We start from the raw sequence: 20,102 nt of genomic DNA on the forward strand, positions 1-20,102 counted from the left end.
GAACAATTTTAACTTCCCAATCGTATGACTTGGCATAGCTAAAATAAATATAACTAATAACTTTATATTATTCATGTTATCCGAACTCAGCAGTTTCGTAAACAGGCTGTCTCTAAAGTTGTCGCAGCATTTCCGTAAAGGAAGTTTTGCAGTGCCTTAACTGGTTCTCTTCTCAAGAGATTTTATAATAACACCAGCTAACTAGTGCAGTAAAAAAGATTATAAAATTACATTCAATTGTGAACTGCAGTAATAATTAAATGAGAATGTTTCTAGCTGTCTTGAAAATTAAATCACGATTCAGTGTTTTAAATTTTGAAAACATTGATTACTTTTCAACAGCATCAAAGCCCTAAATATGATATCTTTAGAGTTTAGTTTTTGCCGCTGGAATCTCTTTGAAAAAATTGTTTACACCTGGCAAATGTGGCATTTCGGTAACACATGTTAACTGGTGCCACAGCTCATCTTGTGCAGCCTCTACAATTTTAACATACGTATAGCATTATAAAAATGAAGAAATCACAGACGAAACACTCTGCGTCCTGGTTGATTAGTTCTAGTTTGTATCACACGTTTCTTTGTTTGCATAAACCAAAACAGCAGAAGAATCATTTTAGAAGTGATTACTCTCTATTTTTTAACAAAATCTTTTTTACAACTTTGTTTGCACAACATGCATTTAACTTTATAATTATTATGCAATTCTTGAAAAGGAAAGTGAACCTGTTGTGAAAAGGCGAGTAAATTGTGATTTACGTTTACATACAATACACAAACTTTCTTTTACGTAGCCAAATGTTTTCTAGCCAAGTTCAAAAGCTGGAAAGCGAGATTTCTTGGTATCGAGAAGATCTGACCAAAAATAAATGGTTCCCGCGAGTCCTACACAAAGATAAAAAGCATTAAGGAATGCACTCTTACGTACGTCAATTAAATTTTTGTTTGAGTAACGAATTCTCGTTAATCAAAAAGACAAAATTTGTTCTTTGTTGGAAAGCTTGCAACCTTCTAGATCAAACACAGTCCAAAACAAAGAGCGACACACTATGCTCTTATTAGCTGAAAAAAATAGAAAAGAATACAAAATATTCAACATCAGAAATTTAAAATATAACTATTTATTTATTTTCCAATATTGCACTTCTTTCCTCTCGTTAATTTGGAGTGAAGTAAATTATTTTTCCTTTAAAAATAATACGTCGTAGTATGAAGCTTGTATATCATATGCTGAAAAAAGCCCCCTTGACCACAAATGGTATAAAATTTACCTTCGAACAATGAGAACGGTGCGTCAGGAGTCCGACAATCATGTTCCCCATACGAAAATGTCCATTCAGCAAACTAGGGGACAATTGACATATTCCAAAATGTTTATTATCATGACTACCATATAAAATCCAAGGACCCTCAGCTTGTGGAAGGCATGCAGAGACGATGCAAAAACAGTTATTCAATCTAAAGGCTTCCTAACGAAGTTTGGGAGACGGTTGCAGACTGAAATCATTTCCCAACATAGATGTATGCTAAAATTATTGTAACATTCAATTTTTAATTATATTCGCTAACCTTCAATGCTCTATGAAGATAAAGCTCATTTTCCGTATGTTTATAAAGGGCTAAAAAGGTGTAGGCATTCCCAGAAACACCATGGCAAATACCATAACCTTTCTTTAACAAACCACGTTTCCAAACAACTTCCCCACAAGATATTGCCGCATCCAGGTACCTCTTTTCTTCAAACACCTTAATGATAAAATTGTTATGCATCGTTACGCGAAGGTGAAACACATAAAAGGTGGTAGGCACTGCGTACGTTCAGGTAGATTGCTAACATTTTTGGTGAAATAAACAACTCTAGTTAAACAAAAAATCTACTCCTGAGTTGAAAAACGCTTATGACGATCATGAAAAATAGCTACATTCTGCAACTGGTCAAAATGGATGACATGAATTCTTTGTAAAGAAAAATTTTTGTTCTAAAAAAAGATCTTCCGTTACAATGATTGTACAAACAAACCTGAAATGCTTTCAACATTAAAAACACAACTCCAGGAGCACCATGACACCAGTGGATCAGACGATCCTTTTCATTTTCAAAGGAGGATGGATAGTTTCCCGATGGGAATCGTACTGTGAGTAGATAGTCAATACTGCCCTGAATTTCGTTTATATGTTCTTTCACAGCATGACTGTATGGATGAAGCTAAAGAAGATATAACGGTTTATGTATTTAAAAAGTTTAAGTAGTAGTAACAAAACAAGATATTTATTGAAAAATCTAGGAAATTTTTATGTATGAATATATTGTAATATTTTGCAAATCATCAAACCTGTAATAACATGTACAATATTCCAGCAATACCATGAGCAGCTCCAACGTAATATTTACCATGCCAAGCATACATTAGGGGAGATGTGGTATGTTTCTTTTGAGCAAGACTAACTCCAGAATGCAACATGGCTGAGGCAACCTACAAAAGATATTTTTACTTGTACTTCACAAAGTAAAACAAATGAAAATAATGGCATATTATTTGAGGAAGCGACAAGTACATTTCGCATGAATCAACAAGAACTTTGTAAATTTCTATATTTTAAAATCTACAGTGATAATTGAAGCAGAACTGTGGAAGTGGGTCTTTAGTTACCTTTTCAGCAATATGATCCAACAACTGGTCTTTTCCTAAATGAGTTTTTACAAATAAGAGAGAATAGAGGTATCCTGCTTTACCATACAGCAATTCATCTGGCAGAGACAAATCATCTCCTATGTCACGATGCAAGGAGCATAGGGCAGATAGACATTCATCACTTTTTTGTTTTTGTCCGAGCTTTGCATACAACACTGCAGCAATGGATAAAATACCTACAGAAATAAAGAAATAACTGTAGCAATCGATGGGGTAGCCAGTCTGCAAGTTTGGTCGTGCTCATGTAAAATTAACTGATTATTATCATTTATTATTTCTTTACAATTCTATTTTTTTTAGCTTGTGGTCTGGCTATTCCACTGATTGTAATAGAGTTGACATCTGCTGAACTATAATGGTTCCACAATAGCAATTACATTTCACACTATATGAAAATGGAGCAAGAAGCATAAGTGGCAATAATGAATTCATGCTTCACTGGTATGCAGTAAACACCAGTTTTCAAACCTTACTAATTAGCTTTCTTAGGTGTAACGTAAAAAATATTGTAGAAAGTTTTGAGCAAAAAAAAGCAAACTTTGATGATGTTGTTTTATTTTTATATTACAAAGGAGTCATACAATAACTTTGATCAAACATTATTAAGAATTACAGGAAATCATTCAAGTAAATTTCCAGAAGTAACAGCTACTGAGTGTAAATTATCATTGATCACCTGAATCACCACAAAGAAATGTGACACGCCTTCTGCTCAGTCTGCGCAAATCACCTTCAATAATATCTGTAGCTTTGGTCAACAACCTTGTTTGTTCACCCACATTTTGAGATAAAACAGTTGAGGCGACATGAAGGTAAAGTAATGCAATACCTTAAGAAAGATGAAGCAATTTCCTGTACATGGCAAAATAATGATTTTACACAATTGAATATTATTATAATAGCAATGTATGTCACTTAATTGTCAATAAAAACAAAGAGTTATTTGCAAATACATTAAATGATAAAATAAAATACCAGCAGATCCAGTGTAAACAGAGTAATCATGGGGATTCGAATACTTCAAGCCATTATGTAAATGGTTTAAATACTTCTCAATATTATGTCTCAATCGAAGCTCTAAAGGTTGGCAAACCTACAAAGATGATATGTCAAGGATAATATCAATCTTGAAAAAGTTAAAATTAAAATATGACAAAAGTGGAATGAGATGAATGAATGGAATTTGATTACATGTTCTTGCATGTATGGAACCCAGAAATGATTGATCTAATGACAGAATTGCTAAGGACAAATGCTCATCACTTTGGTCCTGCTATGGTAATTTTGCTGTAAAAACAATAGATTTCTAAAGAAATGAATATTGTTAATGATCAGAATTTAGCATAGCAGGACCAAAATTTGATGGCTGGCTACCCAACTGCAACTATGAATTTGGTCCTTGGTAAATATTGCTGTAAAAATACGATACCTTTCCAGAATTCTCAACAAGTTTGCCACTTATTTCATCAGAATAAGGATTTTCAAATTCTCTTTTTCCACTCATTTCCAAAAATTGAATAACCAGTAAAATAGAATTAGAAATAAGATTTATTATTGAAAGTTGACTTCCTTATTCATTTATGCTTGTTTATACATAAATAACATTTGCAGTCATGTTCCAGTTGGACAGTATGAGCCCCTTTTAACGAAATACTCTGTTACAAATTCTACTAGTCTTGCCCAGCGACCAACGTAGTAAACATATAGCCATAGGCACATACCATGAGGCATACCAACAATGATACCATAGTAACAATTATTAACTATATCTAGTATTCTGGATTCAACGTTAACCTCATTCTGAATGATACTAATTATACAGCTCCTCTGTTCATAAAAGTCTTCACAATTTCTCAAAGCATAGATTGTGTTTCCATCATTTCCTACGTTGTTCTTGCAAGAAAACAAATTTTGACCACTGATATTGATTATTGACAGAGAGTAAAGAATTGGAAAAGAGTAAAGTGGCTATGCAGGGTGAGGGCTTTGAAGTGGAAATTTGAGTTTCAACGAGTTTCATACGAACAACGTAGACTGTAAAGAAGACGTATATATTTTTTTCTTTTGCGAATTTACTATGAGCTTTTTAGACGAACTAAACTCATTATTTGGCTGTAGTAATTTGTATGAGATTTTTGGAGTAGAGAAAACAGCTTCTGATGCTGAGATTAAGAAAGCGTATCGACGATTATCTTTGAAAGTACACCCAGACAGAGTTGGCAGTGAACACAAACAGAACGCTACAAAGAAATTTCAAGCGATAAGTAAAATACACTCTTTATTATCGGATAAGCATCTCCGTAAAGCTTACGATGAAACAGGTGAAATTGGCGATGAAATAGTGAAAGAAGAACGCGATTGGATGTATTATTGGAGGTTGTTATTTCCTAAAATTACAAATGAAGATATTAAAAAATTTGAAAAGAAGTACAAAGATTCTGTTGAGGAACTCAATGATTTGAAATCAGCTTATATAAAGTGTGAAGGAGATATGGAAGGAATCTTGGAAAACGTTTTGTGTTCAACTGAAGATGATGAAGGTAGATTTAGGAAGATTTTACAAAGTGCCATTGACAAGGGTGAATTACCAAAGTTGGAAAGTTTTACCAAAGTTGATAAGAAAAAGCGAAAAGCTAGAAAACAAAAGGTTTGAAGCAAATAGCTCAATGACAAGTATACCTTAAATCGTGATTTAATTGCTCAGTTGTGGTTGCCACTTACAATTCAAATGAATGCTTGTCAGCTGAATGGTCTGCACATTAATTTTTTTTACAATTCTTAACCATGGTGGATGTAATATTTAATTGGTCTTGTGTTTCTCATTTTTTCTAAAATTTTTGTTGGTTGTTCAATTGTTGCTATAGCCTTCCTTGAACCTTAAGTTATTCCAAGATCTTTCCAGACATAACATAATGGCAGTTTCTTGATGAATGAGAATTCACAAATATTTTCAATCAGTTATGCATGTTGTTGTTAAATTAAGGTATTTTTATCATGCTAGAAGTTCTTTGTCTTGCCTGAGGCTATATTACTTTGAATGACCTGCATATTATCCTGTGAATTTTTTTATAAGATTGAAAAAATATTGTGTTTTATTTCACATGTCCAAGATAGTATATCAAATGATATTAATATTTTGGAAATTTATATTGTATATTATCTCCATTTATGATGTTGATCATGTTGTAGGCAAAGCAAGAAGCTGTTGAAGCAGAGAAATTAGCCAAAGAAATGGGTGTTCATAGTGATAATGATCTGTCTGCTTTGATTGCTAAACGACAGAATGATAGAAAGAGTGAAATGAACAATTTTCTCACCAATTTGGAAGAAAAGTATGCAGGCACAAGTCAGAGCAAGAAAAGAAAAATTGCCAAGTCAAAAAAATAGATTTCTTTACTCATTTCCACTGTTAAAGATGACAGATACTCTGGATAAACTTAATCATTCTGTAGCTTATTTTTTTTGTGTTAGTATGAAAGCTTATGTTCATTATTATTATTTCAAATGTTTCACAAAAAACGTTCAAATCTGAAATGTGGTTGATGTTGATTTGTCAAATCAAGGTAAAATACTTCACTGTTCTATTCCATTCACATTAAAACACATGATTTTGTTGCTTGTGTCAAATAAAAACTTGAAATTGCACTGTGAAGAAAATACATCGAGATTTCAAAGTATACTACTTAACATTTAAACATTACAGACTCAATCAGCTGTTTGTAGTCAAATAGACAATTTAAGTTGTCTTCAAGGCTTTTCCACAGCTCAACTTATTTACACTTGCAGCTGTTTTTTGATGTCATAATGTTGAACTTTGCGTCAATTCTAAATTGTTAAACATACACAATACATTATCTTACTTCACTGCTACGAATATCAGAAACTGTCTAAACAATAATTGTTTTTAATGTTTAACTAAAATTTTACCATATTGAGCGATTTTTTATCAAGCATTTTAAGTAATGCATGGCCATATCCAGCTTTTCACACCAAAATCATTCAAAAATAAAATTGACTTAATTTTTTATTATTGAGAATTTGTGAGTTTTCTGCAAAATTAAATAGAGTAGTTCTATTTTGTGCGTTTGTATTCCATGCTTTTGTGGCAGTGTTTTCATTTTATCCGAACCAAACGCTTGATTTTTGACCCAAAGTTAACATCGTTAAATAATTCAACTTGTATGTAGATTTTCATCGTCCAGGTTGGTCCAGTTCGTGAAATTATTGTATGTTAATGTTCACTGAGTCATTTTGACTATTTGATATTCTTAACAATTGTAAGCACAATGCGGTCGTTTGATCAAAATGACTTGGTTTCACATTGCTGGTAATTGCGCTTTTTTGTCTTACACAAACTACTTAAATGATGGTTACCACCAACATAATAATAGCCTAACCTTACCCTTGTTTTAAATTTAAAAAAAATGCTCAGACATAGAGCAGCCTTTGAAATGTCGTTTGTGGCCAATTGTCGAGGTGACTTAACTGTCTTTTATTTCTCCCAACTTAATGAACTTATCAATTGCTTTTTGTTAAGATTTCTAAACCCCGCGATGTGATTGGCTGGGAAATTTTTATTTCCAGTTTTGTTTTTTTGCAGTGTTCGCCCAGTTTTAATTTATATTACCATTACGCAATCGTTGCTTTTCGACGTGCGTTTTGAATTTTGATGATATAGATCGAGAATGATCTATTGTTTCATGTCAAATCGTGTGACGAATCTGAAAACCAAAAGACGTTTTGAAAACCAAAAAGATGCTTTGTTTTTTTGCATAAATTTTTCGGCTCATAGTTACAAATAAAACAATATGTTTGTTGAAGATACACTGGTTTGAATTCTGCCGGTTTGCTCTGGTTGATATTTATCCTGCATATTCAAAGGAATGAGTAGTATTACTCAAATCTATGAAATGTTATTATTTTCATGCTGGGAAAGAAAAGCGTGAGAAAATCTTCGAAGGTAGGTGATTGACAGTGTGTCACATTAATTCCTGAGAAACGTGCAGTGCGGCTTTCTCGTTTGTGCCGTAGTCGTTATCAATATGACCATATTTCATTCCAATAAGTCTAGATTCTTTTTTTAAGCTATTATGTCGTCCCCGATTCCTTTGCAATTAATCACTTTAACTTGAATGGTGAACTAACACTAATTCTTTTCGAGATAGGCATGCAAATTTTGTTTGTGTATTGCTCATAGTGAATAAATTGCTTCGTCTCTTGCACATAAGTGCTTTTCGTTCCTTCCCGTCATTAAAGAACTCTGAAATGACGACATTTAATTTGTGAATTATAGAAATTTTACAAATCGCGAAAACGATGTTGTATGAATTAGAGTAATGACTGTGAAGCCATTTCATTGAAATAGCACAGTTATTTTATTGTGGTATACTTTCCCAACCCCCAACTGTTTTATCCTCATGAGCATGGAAATTTATTCTAGTGAGAAAAATTCAAAAAATACGAACAGCGAAGATTCCAAAGATAAACGATTATTGAGGTTTGTGTCTATGTTATTTTTCAAACTCTGTGTCATCTAAATTGAGTAATATACATACACAATAATACACATACGGTGGTACAAACGAATGAAATTAGTCTTGTTTATAACATATACTCCAAATATTTTACCTGTAATGTTAAACATTTGTTGCATTGATTGATCACTTAAATATTTCTCCTGTACACAAGATTATTTCGAAGTAGTCTAATACTTTCTCGAGACGACAAATTTTTGAAATGCTGGTTTTAGACGAGCGTATGTAAGTTACAATTTGTATTCCGTTTATATACTGCTGTGTAAATATATTCCACCTTACATTTTCATATCGAAGGTCTGTTCGAAAACTGTCGCTTAATTCATGCCAAAAAAGACTTGTTGAGGCGTGAAACTTAATTACTTATTTCATTCGACATAATCTTGTTAACAATAAAGTTAAAGGATATCAATCTGTTGAACAATTTGGTGTAAAAAAAGTAAAATATTAGCTATGTAGCGGGTCACGCATTCGAAATTTCGAATAAACTCTTAATGATAAATACCGGTAGCTGCTTTGCGGTTGCATCAAATTAACTTGCTTTCATTTTATTTATCTGAATTGAAAATTCGTTTTCGTTTAGTTTGGCCAGTGCACTGGCACGAAAGAAAAAAATGGTTTTTATTTGTAAAACGCTGCTAGAAAACTATTATGTAAATATGTGGGCTTTGAAACGATTTTGCGACGGACGATAGACTTGGTCTTTGTTCGATCAATATTGTAAATTTATATGTAAAAAAGTACTTTATTTCAGCAAGCTTTGTTTTTTTTTATTTGACATCGGTTTGTTCTTTAATCTATTATATTAGTTGCTATCTTATTTTCTTAAAACATGCATGTAAAGTCTGTCAGTCTCATAGTCATTATTATGTGATAGCATTATCATTTTAAATTATTTTCTTAAAGTCTGTACAGTTTTTTAATTAATGTAGTATTTCTTTATTTTATATTTTAAACTTTACATAAAACTTCGCGAATTCATTGCTAAGTTAAGATATTTATGGGCCAATCGGTCAGTAAAATATTCTAGTGAATCAGTCTATAAGGCACAATATTTGCAAAAGACAGGGAGTTCTGGAGAGTATGTACTTTCTACGTACATCAAATTACCCTGTTGATTAACTACAGAACAATTTAAAGTTATAATTGTAACTAAAGGACCGTTTAACTGGATTGTTAATTATAACAAAATCTTGTAAGCAGATATCGCTCCTGAACAGACGCGTTATTTGCTTCATCCTATAGTTAATTCGGTTTGGTGCTCTTTTGCTTATTTATTGAAGCTTAGACAAGAGTCACAAGATTATAAATTCTCTCAATGAGAGTTGTTCGAAACTTTTGAATCATGAGCTATATGTTTCTATCGTTTTGTTGCAAGTGATGCGTAAACTAAAGTTGTTTTATGATTAGAATATTCATTATTCCTTTATATTATACAAAGTTTTAGTTTTAGCAAAGCAATTTTTTCCATTTAACACCATTAGCTGCAGAATTTCATGTGTTGATGTATTATTTAACAACGATGGAAGAATTACGCGTATAGACTATTAAAGTTTTGTGTGTTAACTGTGACTTAACTTCATTCCTAACCAAGGGTGAATTTAGGATAAGAAATTACAATGAATTAATAACTACAAATAAATTTATTTATAATATTTATTTATTTCTAGTGAAAAAAAATCAAAGACTGCACCATCACCTCCTGTCACTGCGTTTAAAAGAAGTCAAAGTGAAGATTCTTCACGTCATTTGTCGCTTTTTTTACGACCAAGTGAGCATTTACTCGCGACCTTCCACGGCCTCATATTTATCATCGAGGGAGCCAATTGGCTCAGCTTGAAATCGGATTATCTACCCATATACTTGATCCGAGTTGGTTTCCACCATGTAAAATATCCTTTCAGGATTTTAGTCATCGACAACGAGATTGATAATTTTGTCAGGGTGAGTTGATTGTTTTCATAAAAAATGGAGACTCTACGGAGAACACTTCATTCTTAACTGAAAAACTAAATTATACATGTAAGCAATTAAACATCGATGATGAAGCAGAGAGACAAGGCAGTTTTTTTAATAGAGAAGTTACAATCCCAAATCAATGCCAAACGGAGGTTGCAATCAATTCATGTCTTCCATTAAACAAAGTAGTTCATTCAATTAGACGTCAAGCAACTGCTAATTTGTTATTAAAAAACATTTACATTGCTAATGGTTGTCTTAATGAAGCAGTTCTTGTCCTCTGTATTGCAATGAAAACAACAAAATTTTCTACCATCGATCCTTGAAAACGGGTTTTTTAAGAGAAAATAATATTTTAAAACGCATAATTTAAAAAAGCGATAGCTTCTTATAATTAAATATAAGACACGTCCCGAATTTTGAGATGAATCTTTGTCGTTTAAGTTACGGTAAAAATGATCAAATTTTGCCGTAATTTTTGCCAGTCAGCGAGATCGTGCCGTTGTACATAGACACATCCCAACTTGTACTACCACATCCCAACTTGTACTACCTAAACACCCTTTGTTTACGGTGATGCTGTTCAAAACGAGTCCTGTTCATTCACCCCAACAAGAATTTTCCCCCTTAGTAAGAGCTGAATGGATGTGTTCTATATGCTTATTTTTTATATTTTTATATCAATTTCCTGGTTGTACAAAAAGAAGTTTAAAGTCCCGTAATCTTTGATGAAAACGATTTAACATTTCATCATATGCAAGAAAGATTAAAAAATTATTTTTCTCATATGTGTATAGGTGATTGACTCTGTCATAAGTTGGCAAACGAAGACAAGTATTGAAGGCAATATTGTTTGCTGGGAAGATCAAGAAAAATTTGGAGCAAAGTTCGCGAGTAAATCTGTTGCGCTTCAGGTAGATTATTTTTACATCTGTTGCTCTTCGAAAATTTTCATGAAGTCATTGTATGATTGATGTAATAAACTGGGAAGGAAGCATGCGCATTTACATAAGTATAGAGACAGTTACACCAGCATGCTATCTCATTGTCAGTAACAACAATATAATTTGGAAAGGGAAGACAAAACAATATCATTTTTCTTTGGACATTAAGTGCTTTTGTGATGCTTGAAAAAATTCGTGGTTTGAAAAGTTATAACGTCCTGCCCTTTATAAGCTTTGCTCTTTCCCTAGAAAAATTTTACCATTTACTTGTACACGTCACTGTGTCATATACTTATTGTAAAAGACTTTGCTCTTTGTATTTGCTTGTGCAATTTGTGCTCTCTGTATACAGTTCATCATCATCGTAATTTTGAAATTAATCCATGTTAAAATAAACCAATAAACGTTTAATTAGATTTTCACGCATTGTTTTTCAGTTTTACGACACAATTTCAAGAATGGCTTCAACGATTCGTAAAGGAAAGGAGCTAGAAAAAGAAAATTTTGATAAGGTAACACGATCATAAATCACGTATGAATTTGCTAAGCATGGTAATATGTGTTCTGGCCATCTGGACGTGATCTTGCTTGTATTTTTATCATGATTGGTAGACATTAGTTAGTAAGTGTCTATAGGCTACTTTGACAATCATACCTACTTCTGTTTTATTCAAAAAATAACTGCAGTAACTACCTATAGACTTATTAAAATAGAAGGCATATAGTATTGCATTGGATATTATTACAATTCACTTTGTAGAAAATTTCTTCTCAAACTATTTTATCTTCTTTGTAGAGTGACATAATGCTTTGCCAACTTCTTTGTGCATTTTCATAGATTCCCTGGTTAATGATTGGTATTTTATAATGTGCTTTTCATTTTTTAAGATGGTTAATCTGGAAATCTGTCTTCCATCTTCAAAAGTCTGTCTATACAGTTTCTACAAGACTGATACCTTAAAAAGAGCTCTAAAGACAGTGTGTACTCAAGAAAACCTCACCGTAAATGAATATTATTTCGAAGTTATGCAGCAAACCAAGGACAGTGTGAATTTGTCTCTCAGAATTGGCGATTTGAGTACGGACAAGATACGCTTAGTTTCTAAAAGAGGTAGGCTGTTAAAATCATGTAGCTACTTATATTTAAGTTGTGTTGTGATACCAGTCCAAGTCCAACTAGATTCATGTATTGAGTTAATGCATCTCGTAAATCAAGGCATTTAACTCTGCAAGAGATGTTCCAACTGTTCATGTTGAGTTTAATGATTTTTAATTCGATTTTTTGTTGTAGAAATTCAAGGACGTTCTGTTGAAAACCTAAGCAAGGTCAGCATAGCATATACTGATTGCTTTTTTAAAAATGCTATAATAAATAGAACTCTGGTATGATAGCCTTATCTCGATAATCTGATTATATTTGCAAGTGGACCTTATTTGTTTTAAAAATAAATAAAAAATAGTACTGGGCATGCGCAATGTTGTAGATTTGCAAAGCGATATCACGTCTATATGCTGTCACGAAATGTTCAAGGTGGACTCATTTTTGCAATGGTAGCATTGTAGTGTATACCATGCTAAACAGAAAATGTTTTGCAGTTTACGGCACTTACAAGATGAAAGACGACCTTAGTGCATTTTTTTTAAAGAATGTATAAAATTTTGCCACTATAGCTGTGTCCATTCAGGTTTTGAAATTTAATTTTATTCTATCTTGACAGAGCAATGATAGCGTGAAAAAAGAGGGGGGAAATGCAGATCAAAGAAGCTTAGGTATCATAGCATTAACATTTACTGTAGTTCTACTTTGAAATACTTATTTGTTTTCCTGCACGGAATCTTGTGTTTTAGAAAGAAAACCATCCGGTCATACTTTGGCTAAACCCAGCAAAAGTGACCCAGCTGTCACTAAAACATATTGTCACACATTACCGTCGAAAAGACCTTCCAAGAAGAAAGCACCCCTACCTCCAAGCAGTGGGAAATCTACCAATGTCATTTATGGTTCCAGTATAAGTCTTAATAACACTGAAATGAAAAAACGCAGAGCTCCATCACCACCAAAAATGTTATCTACATTATCTACAGCTAACGTAAATGTCGAAGTAACGTCGAGTGAAAAAGACAACAATATACCGTCAGCGACTTCTAATCTCTTAAATCAAACAAAATCTTTAACTAATCCTATTTCTTCAGCATCTTTGGCTGCTTCAATTTCACCTGATATGTCAACCTCTCCTTCAACTTCTACTAGTTCAACCTCTCCTGCAACTTCAACTTCTACTAGTTCAACCTCTCCTGTTACTTCACCTCGTGATACTTTATCATGCCATAATTCTTCACTATCTTCTCCTTCGTCTATATCATCTTCATCCAAAACGTTAGATGATAGTCCAAAATGTCCTTCTTGTTCTTTGTCTTCTTCAATCCCACTTTCTCCTTCAACATCTCATGGTTCAACGACCTTAATTCCTCCAGAAAGTTCAAATGAGCTTCAGACATCTTACCTGAAAAAATCTATGGCTATAGACGATCCTTGTAATGAACATAAGACACCATTCCCAGTATTCATTGCGCCCCCGCCACCGGAGACAGCTCCTCCACCAATTGATGAATGTGAAAAACAAGTTGAATATATTGACTTTCCAGTAGGTAAGCTGTGTTTTACGTTGTGTTAATTCAAAATTCCACATGTTGTAAGAAAAGATCTTTTGTAAACACAACACAAAATAGCATAAACTTTGTTACACAACTTATGTTTTAAATTTTAAGATGTTGACGATGATGGAAATGACGTACAATCACAAGACATCAAGTCTGATGATGAAAGTCAAGAAACTGATTTTAGTGATAAAGAACATGAAAATGAGCAAAATTTAAACATTTCCAATGAAATGAAGAAAGAAAAGATGGAAGATGAGATTTTATCAAGACCTTCTTTGGACAAGGTTGATGGAAAGAACAATCCTGAGATGAAAACAGTTGACAAAAACGATAATTTATCAACAAATCAAAATATTAAGTTGTTGACAGCCGAACAACAATTACAGTCTTTGTTAGCTATTTTTCAAAACCCTCAACAGCAGCTTGATGTTAACAATCAACAGTTGTTGATACAACAACAACAACAAATGCTCTCAAATATGTTGCTACAGCAAATGATACTCCAGCAATCTCAAGTAGGTGCTATGCCAATCGCAGGAGTTACACCTTTAAATCTACTTAATCCAAATGGTGAAACATCTCCTATGCCTGCTCCAACACCTATTGTCGCTCCTGTAACGAATCTTCCAGAAACCAAAGAAAGTTCTGTCACACTAAAGAATGAGATAATGGTGGAAGAAGCTGAAGATAAATCTGAAAAAAACACAACACAGCCGTCACCATCTCCTCCAAAGAGCGAAGAGCTAGTTAATCGTCCATTGTTCAAGAAAATGCTTGCTCAAGTCTCGCAGGGAAAGCCTCAATTTGCTCCTTCAAAATCATCAAGTCAAAGCGTTGAGAAATCCATTCAACCTGTTGCTTTACCAATCGATGAAAAAAGTAAAACTTCAGATTTTTCTGTGAAGTGTTCGGGAAGAGATAGTCCAGAATCAATGTCAATGAAAGAGCATAAGTCAGTGAGCGGTTCAGTTGAGGAAATTGAGCGAAAGCCATCTTATGTTGAGAGTGCAATTTTTAAGAATACAAGAAAGAAAACTGATGCTAAAATTATTGAAGATTTCGAGACATCAAAAAACAAAGAACAACAAATAGCTGAGATAAAAAAAATTGAAGAGGAAAGCAACATTGGAACTCAAAAGAAAACATCTTCAAAAGACGCCTTTGTCCAAATCAGCTCTAGTGAAGACATTGAAACAAAGTGTTTAGAAAATAATACCTATAAAAATGACAAGACCACCTCCGACTTTAAAATTGATGTTGATGTAGCAAATGACGCGATGAAAGAAGAGAAACCGGCTGAAAAAATCAGTTCTTCCAAGCAATCAGTCTATTCTAAAAAATCTGATGCAAGTCCAATGGCTTTTAAATATGACAATTATTCCAAACACGTTCCTGTAAAAAGAACAAAATCCAGCCCAAATAATCCCGCCTACAACCGTCCTTCTATTCAGCCTAAACCATTATTACATCAAAAAAAATCTATTTCTTCTTCGCCCAACGTATCTTTTCCTCGAAAGCAAGTTTCTCTAACTTCAGCTGAATTGGATGATAACCCACATCAACTTGCATCCCCAAGTACCACCAAAGTTTTAATGTCCATGTCTGTAGATGATGAAGTATCTAAAGATTCCAAAGATTCATCTTCAAACTTAAATACCTCCGCTAGAACTGTGGCTGCTACTAAATCCCAAACTTTTGTCCCAGTTTCACCAAAAAGTAATTCAATAAACCAACAGCACATTATTAGTTCAGATAAAACGACTCTTCCTGTTACAAAAATGGTTGAAAAACCATCTAAGACGGCTATGGCTTCTATAGCTCAACAGGCAGCTGCAGTTGTTGCTCAGAATAGAAATTTTCAAGATTCAAATGTTATTACATCATCAACTTCTCAATCGCGAACTAACAGACTAAAAATTGAGCAGCCCGTTCTCACAACGCTAAAAAATAAAATTGATCCTTCATTTTCACCTTCTCTAAGAGGTTCCGAAGTCAAGCGAAACACCACGCAATGTTTTTCTGAGGGAAAAGCGCCACCGATTGCGAAGAAACCACAAAAACCACCAGTTGCCCAAAAGCCATCCTACGACACTACAAAAAGTAAGACATTACCCAAATCAAAAAAATACAATAATATGCAAAGGTCGTTAAGTTTGGCTTCTGAAGACGCAACATATGTATAAAAGTATGTCTGTGAAAAGATGTGCGTAGTTGGATAATGAAGTATATATGGTTTTTCATTATATAAGTATATTTTACTCAGTTTGGATCTAAACCTCGAGCAATCCGAAAAATTTTTGTACTGATTTCTTGGTTCAACATTACCTCTTTCTCAAAAAATGACATGTATAAAAATGTTCCATTAGACTGAGGTAGTCTGAATTGATTTGTTCATTAGACTTTGATGTGGAACTGAATTCAAACTAAATTAATGTTAATAGTTGTTCTAATGAAAACTAATTAATCTAGTGAAGACATATCTAATTTCCGTATTTTGCTGTTAACTTTGCCGTGAAAATTTGCGTTAGTAAATGCAATTGTGTCTTATTATTTTGCTTCGAACCTATGAGGATATTGTCGTTTTTGCTCCAATGTATTTGCTTTAATAATTCCATACATATTATACGTTGAGATCTCTCTGTAGTAAATTAATAATCATTCACAACAGTGTTTTTTCTCATTCGCATTGATATTTTTTGCTATCTCACGGTACACATATGCGAGAGTGTACATAACGATAAGCAGTTGCAAAGAGATGACGTAGGCGGTGAGGATAAAGCTGTAGAATCCTGTTGTCAGCAAAATAACTTTTTGAAAAACGTAAAAATTGAGCAGTTTCTAACTAACAAAAGATGCATAAACGTTGATCAGATTATGAGGCAAATGTGACCACACCACAATAAAGGCATTTTTTTTCTTAAGAAAGATCTCGGCTATTTTACGAAAACACTACTCGAAAACAACGACAGTACAAAGAATAAGAGTAGGGCCAATTCACTGAGCTACTTGGTACAAACGTTCAACAACATTAGTGTCAAATGTCACCAAACCCATACTTTGAATACTTTGAGAGTACTCATGCTAGTGTTTACTCTAGTACCCATACTCTTACTAGTGTTTACTCTAGTACCCATACTCATGCTAGTGTTTACTCCAGTACCCATACTCTTACTAGTGTTTACTCTAGTACCCATACTCATGCTAGTGTTTACTCCAGTACCCATACTCTTAATAGTGTTTACTCCAGTACCCATACTCTTACTAGTGTTTACTCCAGTACCCATACTCTTGCTAGTGTTTACTCCAGTACCCATACTCTTACTAGTGTTTACTCTAGTACCCATACTCATGCTAGTGTTTACTCCAGTACCCATACTCTTAATAGTGTTTACTCCAGTACCCATACTCTTACTAGTGTTTACTCTAGTACCCATACTCATGCTAGTGTTTACTCCAGTACCCATACTCATGCTAGTGTTTACTCCAGTACCCATACTCTTACTAGTGTTTACCTAGTACCCATACTCATGCTAGTGTTTACTCCAGTACCCATACTCTTACTAGTGTTTACTCTAGTACCCATACTCATGCTAGTGTTTACTCCAGTACCCATACTCTTACTAGTGTTTACTCTAGTACCCATACTCATGCTAGTGTTTACTCCAGTACCCATACTCTTACTAGTGTTTACTCTAGTACCCATACTCATGCTAGTGTTTACTCCAGTACCCATACTCTAATAGTGTTTACTCCAGTACCCATACTCTTACTAGTGTTTACTCTAGTACCCATACTCATGCTAGTGTTTACTCCAGTACCCATACTCATGCTAGTGTTTACTCCAGTACCCATACTCTTACTAGTGTTTACTCTAGTACCCATACTCATGCTAGTGTTTACTCCAGTACCCATACTCTTACTAGTGTTTACTCCAGTACCCATACTCTTAATAGTGTTTACTCCAGTACCCATACTCTTGCTAGTGTTTACTCAGTACCCATACTCATGCTAGTGTTTACTCCAGTACCCATACTCTTACTAGTGTTTACTTTAGTACCCATACTCTTGCTAGTGTTTACTCTAGTACCCATACTCATGCTAGTGTTTACTCCAGTACCCATACTCTTGCTAGTATTTACTTTAGTACCCATACTCTTGCTAGTGTTTACTCTAGTACCCATACTCATGCTAGTGTTTACTCCAGTACCCATACTCTTGCTAGTATTTACTTTAGGCATATACTCTTGCTAGTGTTTACTTTAGTACCCATACTCTTGCTAGTGTTTACTCTAGTACCCATACTCTTGCTAGTATTTACTTTAGTACCCATACTCATGCTAGTGTTTACTCCAGTACCCATACTCTTGCTAGTATTTACTTTAGTACCCATACTCTTGCTAGTGTTTACTTTAGTACCCATACTCTTACTAGTGTTTACTCCAGTACCCATACTCTTGCTAGTGTTTACTCTAGTACCCATACGCTTGCTAGTGTTTACTCTAGTAGCCATACTCTTGCTATTATTTACTTTAGTACCCATACTCTTGCTAGTGTTTACTTTAGTACCCATACTCTTACTAGTGTTTACTTCTCATTAAGAGGTAATTTTTTGGGTTTTCTTGTTGTATCACGTTTCTTATTTGCAGGTTGATTTTGTTGTGTTGGGATGTACTTTTTAAATAGAATATTTGCTAATATTTACTAACTGATGGAGAGAACAGGTTACTGGAGCTTTAGTAAATAAAAGATATGAGGAAATATATTTATGAGAATATTTCTGTAGTTCTCATTTCAATGAAAAAGAAGGCCGTTTGAACACGTAAGAATACTCACTTTGACACATCGTGATCATGTGTTTTGTATCTTTTTTATTTACAAAATTGTTGCTTTAGAATCGCTTCACTGGAGGATGCGGGCACCATTTGATGGAACCATATATAATTAGTGCTTGTAAATTAAATCAATTATAATTATCTCAGTGGTTTTTCTGCTTAGTATTTAGAGCATGATACTATTTTAAATTTAACAACCATCTTCATAATCAAAGACATGGCAGATTGGCTGAATTTATGCGAAAACTATTATAGCCAATCTCAATTTATGCAAAAATAATTGTAGTCAATCTGCGATGCCTTCAAAAATATGACGAACGCATATTTTATATGCATATTTTCTATTATAGAAAATATGCATAGAAAATTTGCATAGAAATATATTTAAGTGTTAAAAAACTCCAAAAATATAGTAAAATGTTTTTTAATAAAATACATAACAACGGTAACTCAATATAATGTAATTTGTTTTTATACTGTCAGAAATGAGGCGTTCACTATGACTAATAAAGGAAGCACTTTATCAAATATGTATATGTACATCGTAATGGAAGGGTGTATCGGAAAGGAGGAATATCGAAAACGTAGCTATGTCATCTTTAACCGCACAAAGAGCAGTATTTTACACATGTGTTAAACAGGTATTCGTCATAAATTCCAGTTTTTGCCTACAGATGGCGATTGTTTCTTTAAGTAAAAGGCTCGACCAATGCTTGGCCCTGTTTATGATGTGACAATTGTTCAGAAGGAAATTTCGGAGTTAGGATTAAATTGTTCGTTACTCGTACGAAATTAGTCAGATGGGTAAATTGTTCGCAGTTGTATTTATAGACTTCTGATTTGTTGATAGGTACCTGTTGTGGTGGTGTCTTAAAATAAACAATGAATTCGATTAAATAGCTTTTGCAGATTTCTGGGCCACCCATGGTTTTACGTAGAGTTTTTTTAATAATTCCATACATATTATACGTTGAGATCTCTCTGTGGCGAATTAATAATCATTCACAACAGTGTTTTTTCTCATTCACATTGATACTTTTTGCTATCTCACGGTACACATATGCGAGAGTGTAGTACATAACGATAAGCAGTTGCAAAGAGATGACGTAGGCGGTGAGGATAAAGCCGTAGAATCCTGTTGTCAGCAAAATAACTTTTTGAAAAACGTAAAAATTGACCAGTTTCTAACTAACAAAAGATGCATAAACGTTGATCAGATTATGAGGCAAATGTGACCACACCACAATAAAGGCATTTTTGCATAGAAAATTTGCATAGAAATATATTTAAGTTTTAAAAAACTCCAAAAATATAGTAAAATGTTGTTTAATAAAATACATAACAACGGTAACTCAATATAATGTAATTTGTTTTTATAGTGTCAGAAATGAGGCGTTCACTATGACTAATAAAGGAAGCACTTTATCAAATATGTATATGTACAACGTAATGGAAGGGTGTATCGGAAAGGAGGAATAT

General features: G+C 33.6%; 3 protein-coding genes and 2 long non-coding RNA genes across 6 annotated transcripts; 3 read left to right on the forward strand and 2 right to left on the reverse strand.

Moving 5' to 3' along the window:
- Nucleotides 1–614: 614 nt before the first annotated feature.
- On the reverse strand, nucleotides 615–4,400 carry LOC124439876 (lanC-like protein 2). Its single transcript, XM_046990150.1, has 9 exons — nucleotides 4,123–4,400; nucleotides 3,669–3,786; nucleotides 3,370–3,522; nucleotides 2,652–2,869; nucleotides 2,334–2,474; nucleotides 2,021–2,206; nucleotides 1,570–1,746; nucleotides 1,272–1,344; nucleotides 615–885 (listed from the first exon to the last, which is right to left on the reverse strand). The coding sequence occupies exons 1-9, from the start codon at nucleotides 4,195–4,197 to the stop codon at nucleotides 806–808; spliced, it is 1,221 nt and encodes a 406-aa protein (XP_046846106.1). The 5' UTR covers nucleotides 4,198–4,400; the 3' UTR covers nucleotides 615–805.
- An 81-nt stretch (nucleotides 4,401–4,481) lies between these two features.
- LOC124439877 (dnaJ homolog subfamily C member 9-like) lies at nucleotides 4,482–6,227 on the forward strand. Its single transcript, XM_046990151.1, has 2 exons — nucleotides 4,482–5,340; nucleotides 5,883–6,227. Exons 1-2 carry the CDS (start codon nucleotides 4,771–4,773, stop codon nucleotides 6,078–6,080), a joined length of 768 nt encoding a protein of 255 aa, XP_046846107.1. The 5' UTR covers nucleotides 4,482–4,770; the 3' UTR covers nucleotides 6,081–6,227.
- Nucleotides 6,228–7,380: 1,153 nt separating this feature from the next.
- Nucleotides 7,381–16,453, forward strand: LOC124439873 (serine-rich adhesin for platelets-like). Of its 2 annotated transcripts, XM_046990149.1 has the most exons (10): nucleotides 7,381–7,653; nucleotides 8,134–8,190; nucleotides 9,898–10,171; nucleotides 10,984–11,100; nucleotides 11,568–11,642; nucleotides 12,019–12,241; nucleotides 12,422–12,456; nucleotides 12,849–12,900; nucleotides 12,979–13,779; nucleotides 13,900–16,453. In XM_046990149.1, the coding sequence occupies exons 5-10, from the start codon at nucleotides 11,589–11,591 to the stop codon at nucleotides 15,972–15,974; spliced, it is 3,240 nt and encodes a 1,079-aa protein (XP_046846105.1). In that variant the 5' UTR covers nucleotides 7,381–7,653; nucleotides 8,134–8,190; nucleotides 9,898–10,171; nucleotides 10,984–11,100; nucleotides 11,568–11,588; the 3' UTR covers nucleotides 15,975–16,453. The 2 variants fall into 2 exon arrangements, with proteins under 2 accessions (XP_046846105.1, XP_046846104.1); XM_046990148.1 differs by lacking the exon at nucleotides 7,381–7,653 and having other exon boundaries at nucleotides 7,811–8,190.
- LOC124439878 lies at nucleotides 15,101–19,326 on the reverse strand. The gene is made up of 2 exons (XR_006946490.1): nucleotides 18,625–19,326; nucleotides 15,101–15,882 (listed from the first exon to the last, which is right to left on the reverse strand). It is a non-coding gene; the product is annotated as an uncharacterized LOC124439878 (long non-coding RNA).
- LOC124439879 lies at nucleotides 19,179–20,092 on the forward strand. The gene is made up of 2 exons (XR_006946492.1): nucleotides 19,179–19,264; nucleotides 20,003–20,092. It is a non-coding gene; the product is annotated as an uncharacterized LOC124439879 (long non-coding RNA).
- The last annotated feature ends 10 nt before the right edge of the window (nucleotides 20,093–20,102 follow it).

The sequence above is a fragment of the Xenia sp. Carnegie-2017 genome, unplaced genomic scaffold (genome assembly GCF_021976095.1).
Source record: "Xenia sp. Carnegie-2017 unplaced genomic scaffold, XeniaSp_v1 HiC_scaffold_2, whole genome shotgun sequence".
NCBI classification, from domain to species: Eukaryota; Metazoa; Cnidaria; class Anthozoa; order Malacalcyonacea; family Xeniidae; genus Xenia; species Xenia sp. Carnegie-2017.

Excerpts from the sequence above, each read along its gene's own strand:
- LOC124439877 (XM_046990151.1), top strand. The coding sequence starts at position 4,771 with ATGAGCTTTTTAGACGAACTAAACTCATTATTTGGCTGTAGTAATTTG. Across the intron at positions 5,341-5,882 it reads GAAAAGCTAGAAAACAAAAG|GCAAAGCAAGAAGCTGTTGA; the intron begins GTTTGAAGCAAA and ends ATCATGTTGTAG.
- LOC124439876 (XM_046990150.1), bottom strand. The coding sequence starts at position 4,197 with ATGAGTGGAAAAAGAGAATTTGAAAATCCTTATTCTGATGAAATAAGT. Across the intron at positions 3,523-3,668 it reads TGTTTACACTGGATCTGCTG|GTATTGCATTACTTTACCTT; the intron begins GTATTTTATTTT and ends ATCTTTCTTAAG. Across the intron at positions 2,870-3,369 it reads ATTTCTTTGTGGTGATTCAG|GTATTTTATCCATTGCTGCA; the intron begins GTGATCAATGAT and ends TTATTTCTGTAG.
- LOC124439873 (XM_046990148.1), top strand. The coding sequence starts at position 8,111 with ATGAGCATGGAAATTTATTCTAGTGAGAAAAATTCAAAAAATACGAAC. Across the intron at positions 8,191-9,897 it reads AAAGATAAACGATTATTGAG|TGAAAAAAAATCAAAGACTG; the intron begins GTTTGTGTCTAT and ends ATTTATTTCTAG. Across the intron at positions 12,457-12,848 it reads CTGTTGAAAACCTAAGCAAG|AGCAATGATAGCGTGAAAAA; the intron begins GTCAGCATAGCA and ends CTATCTTGACAG.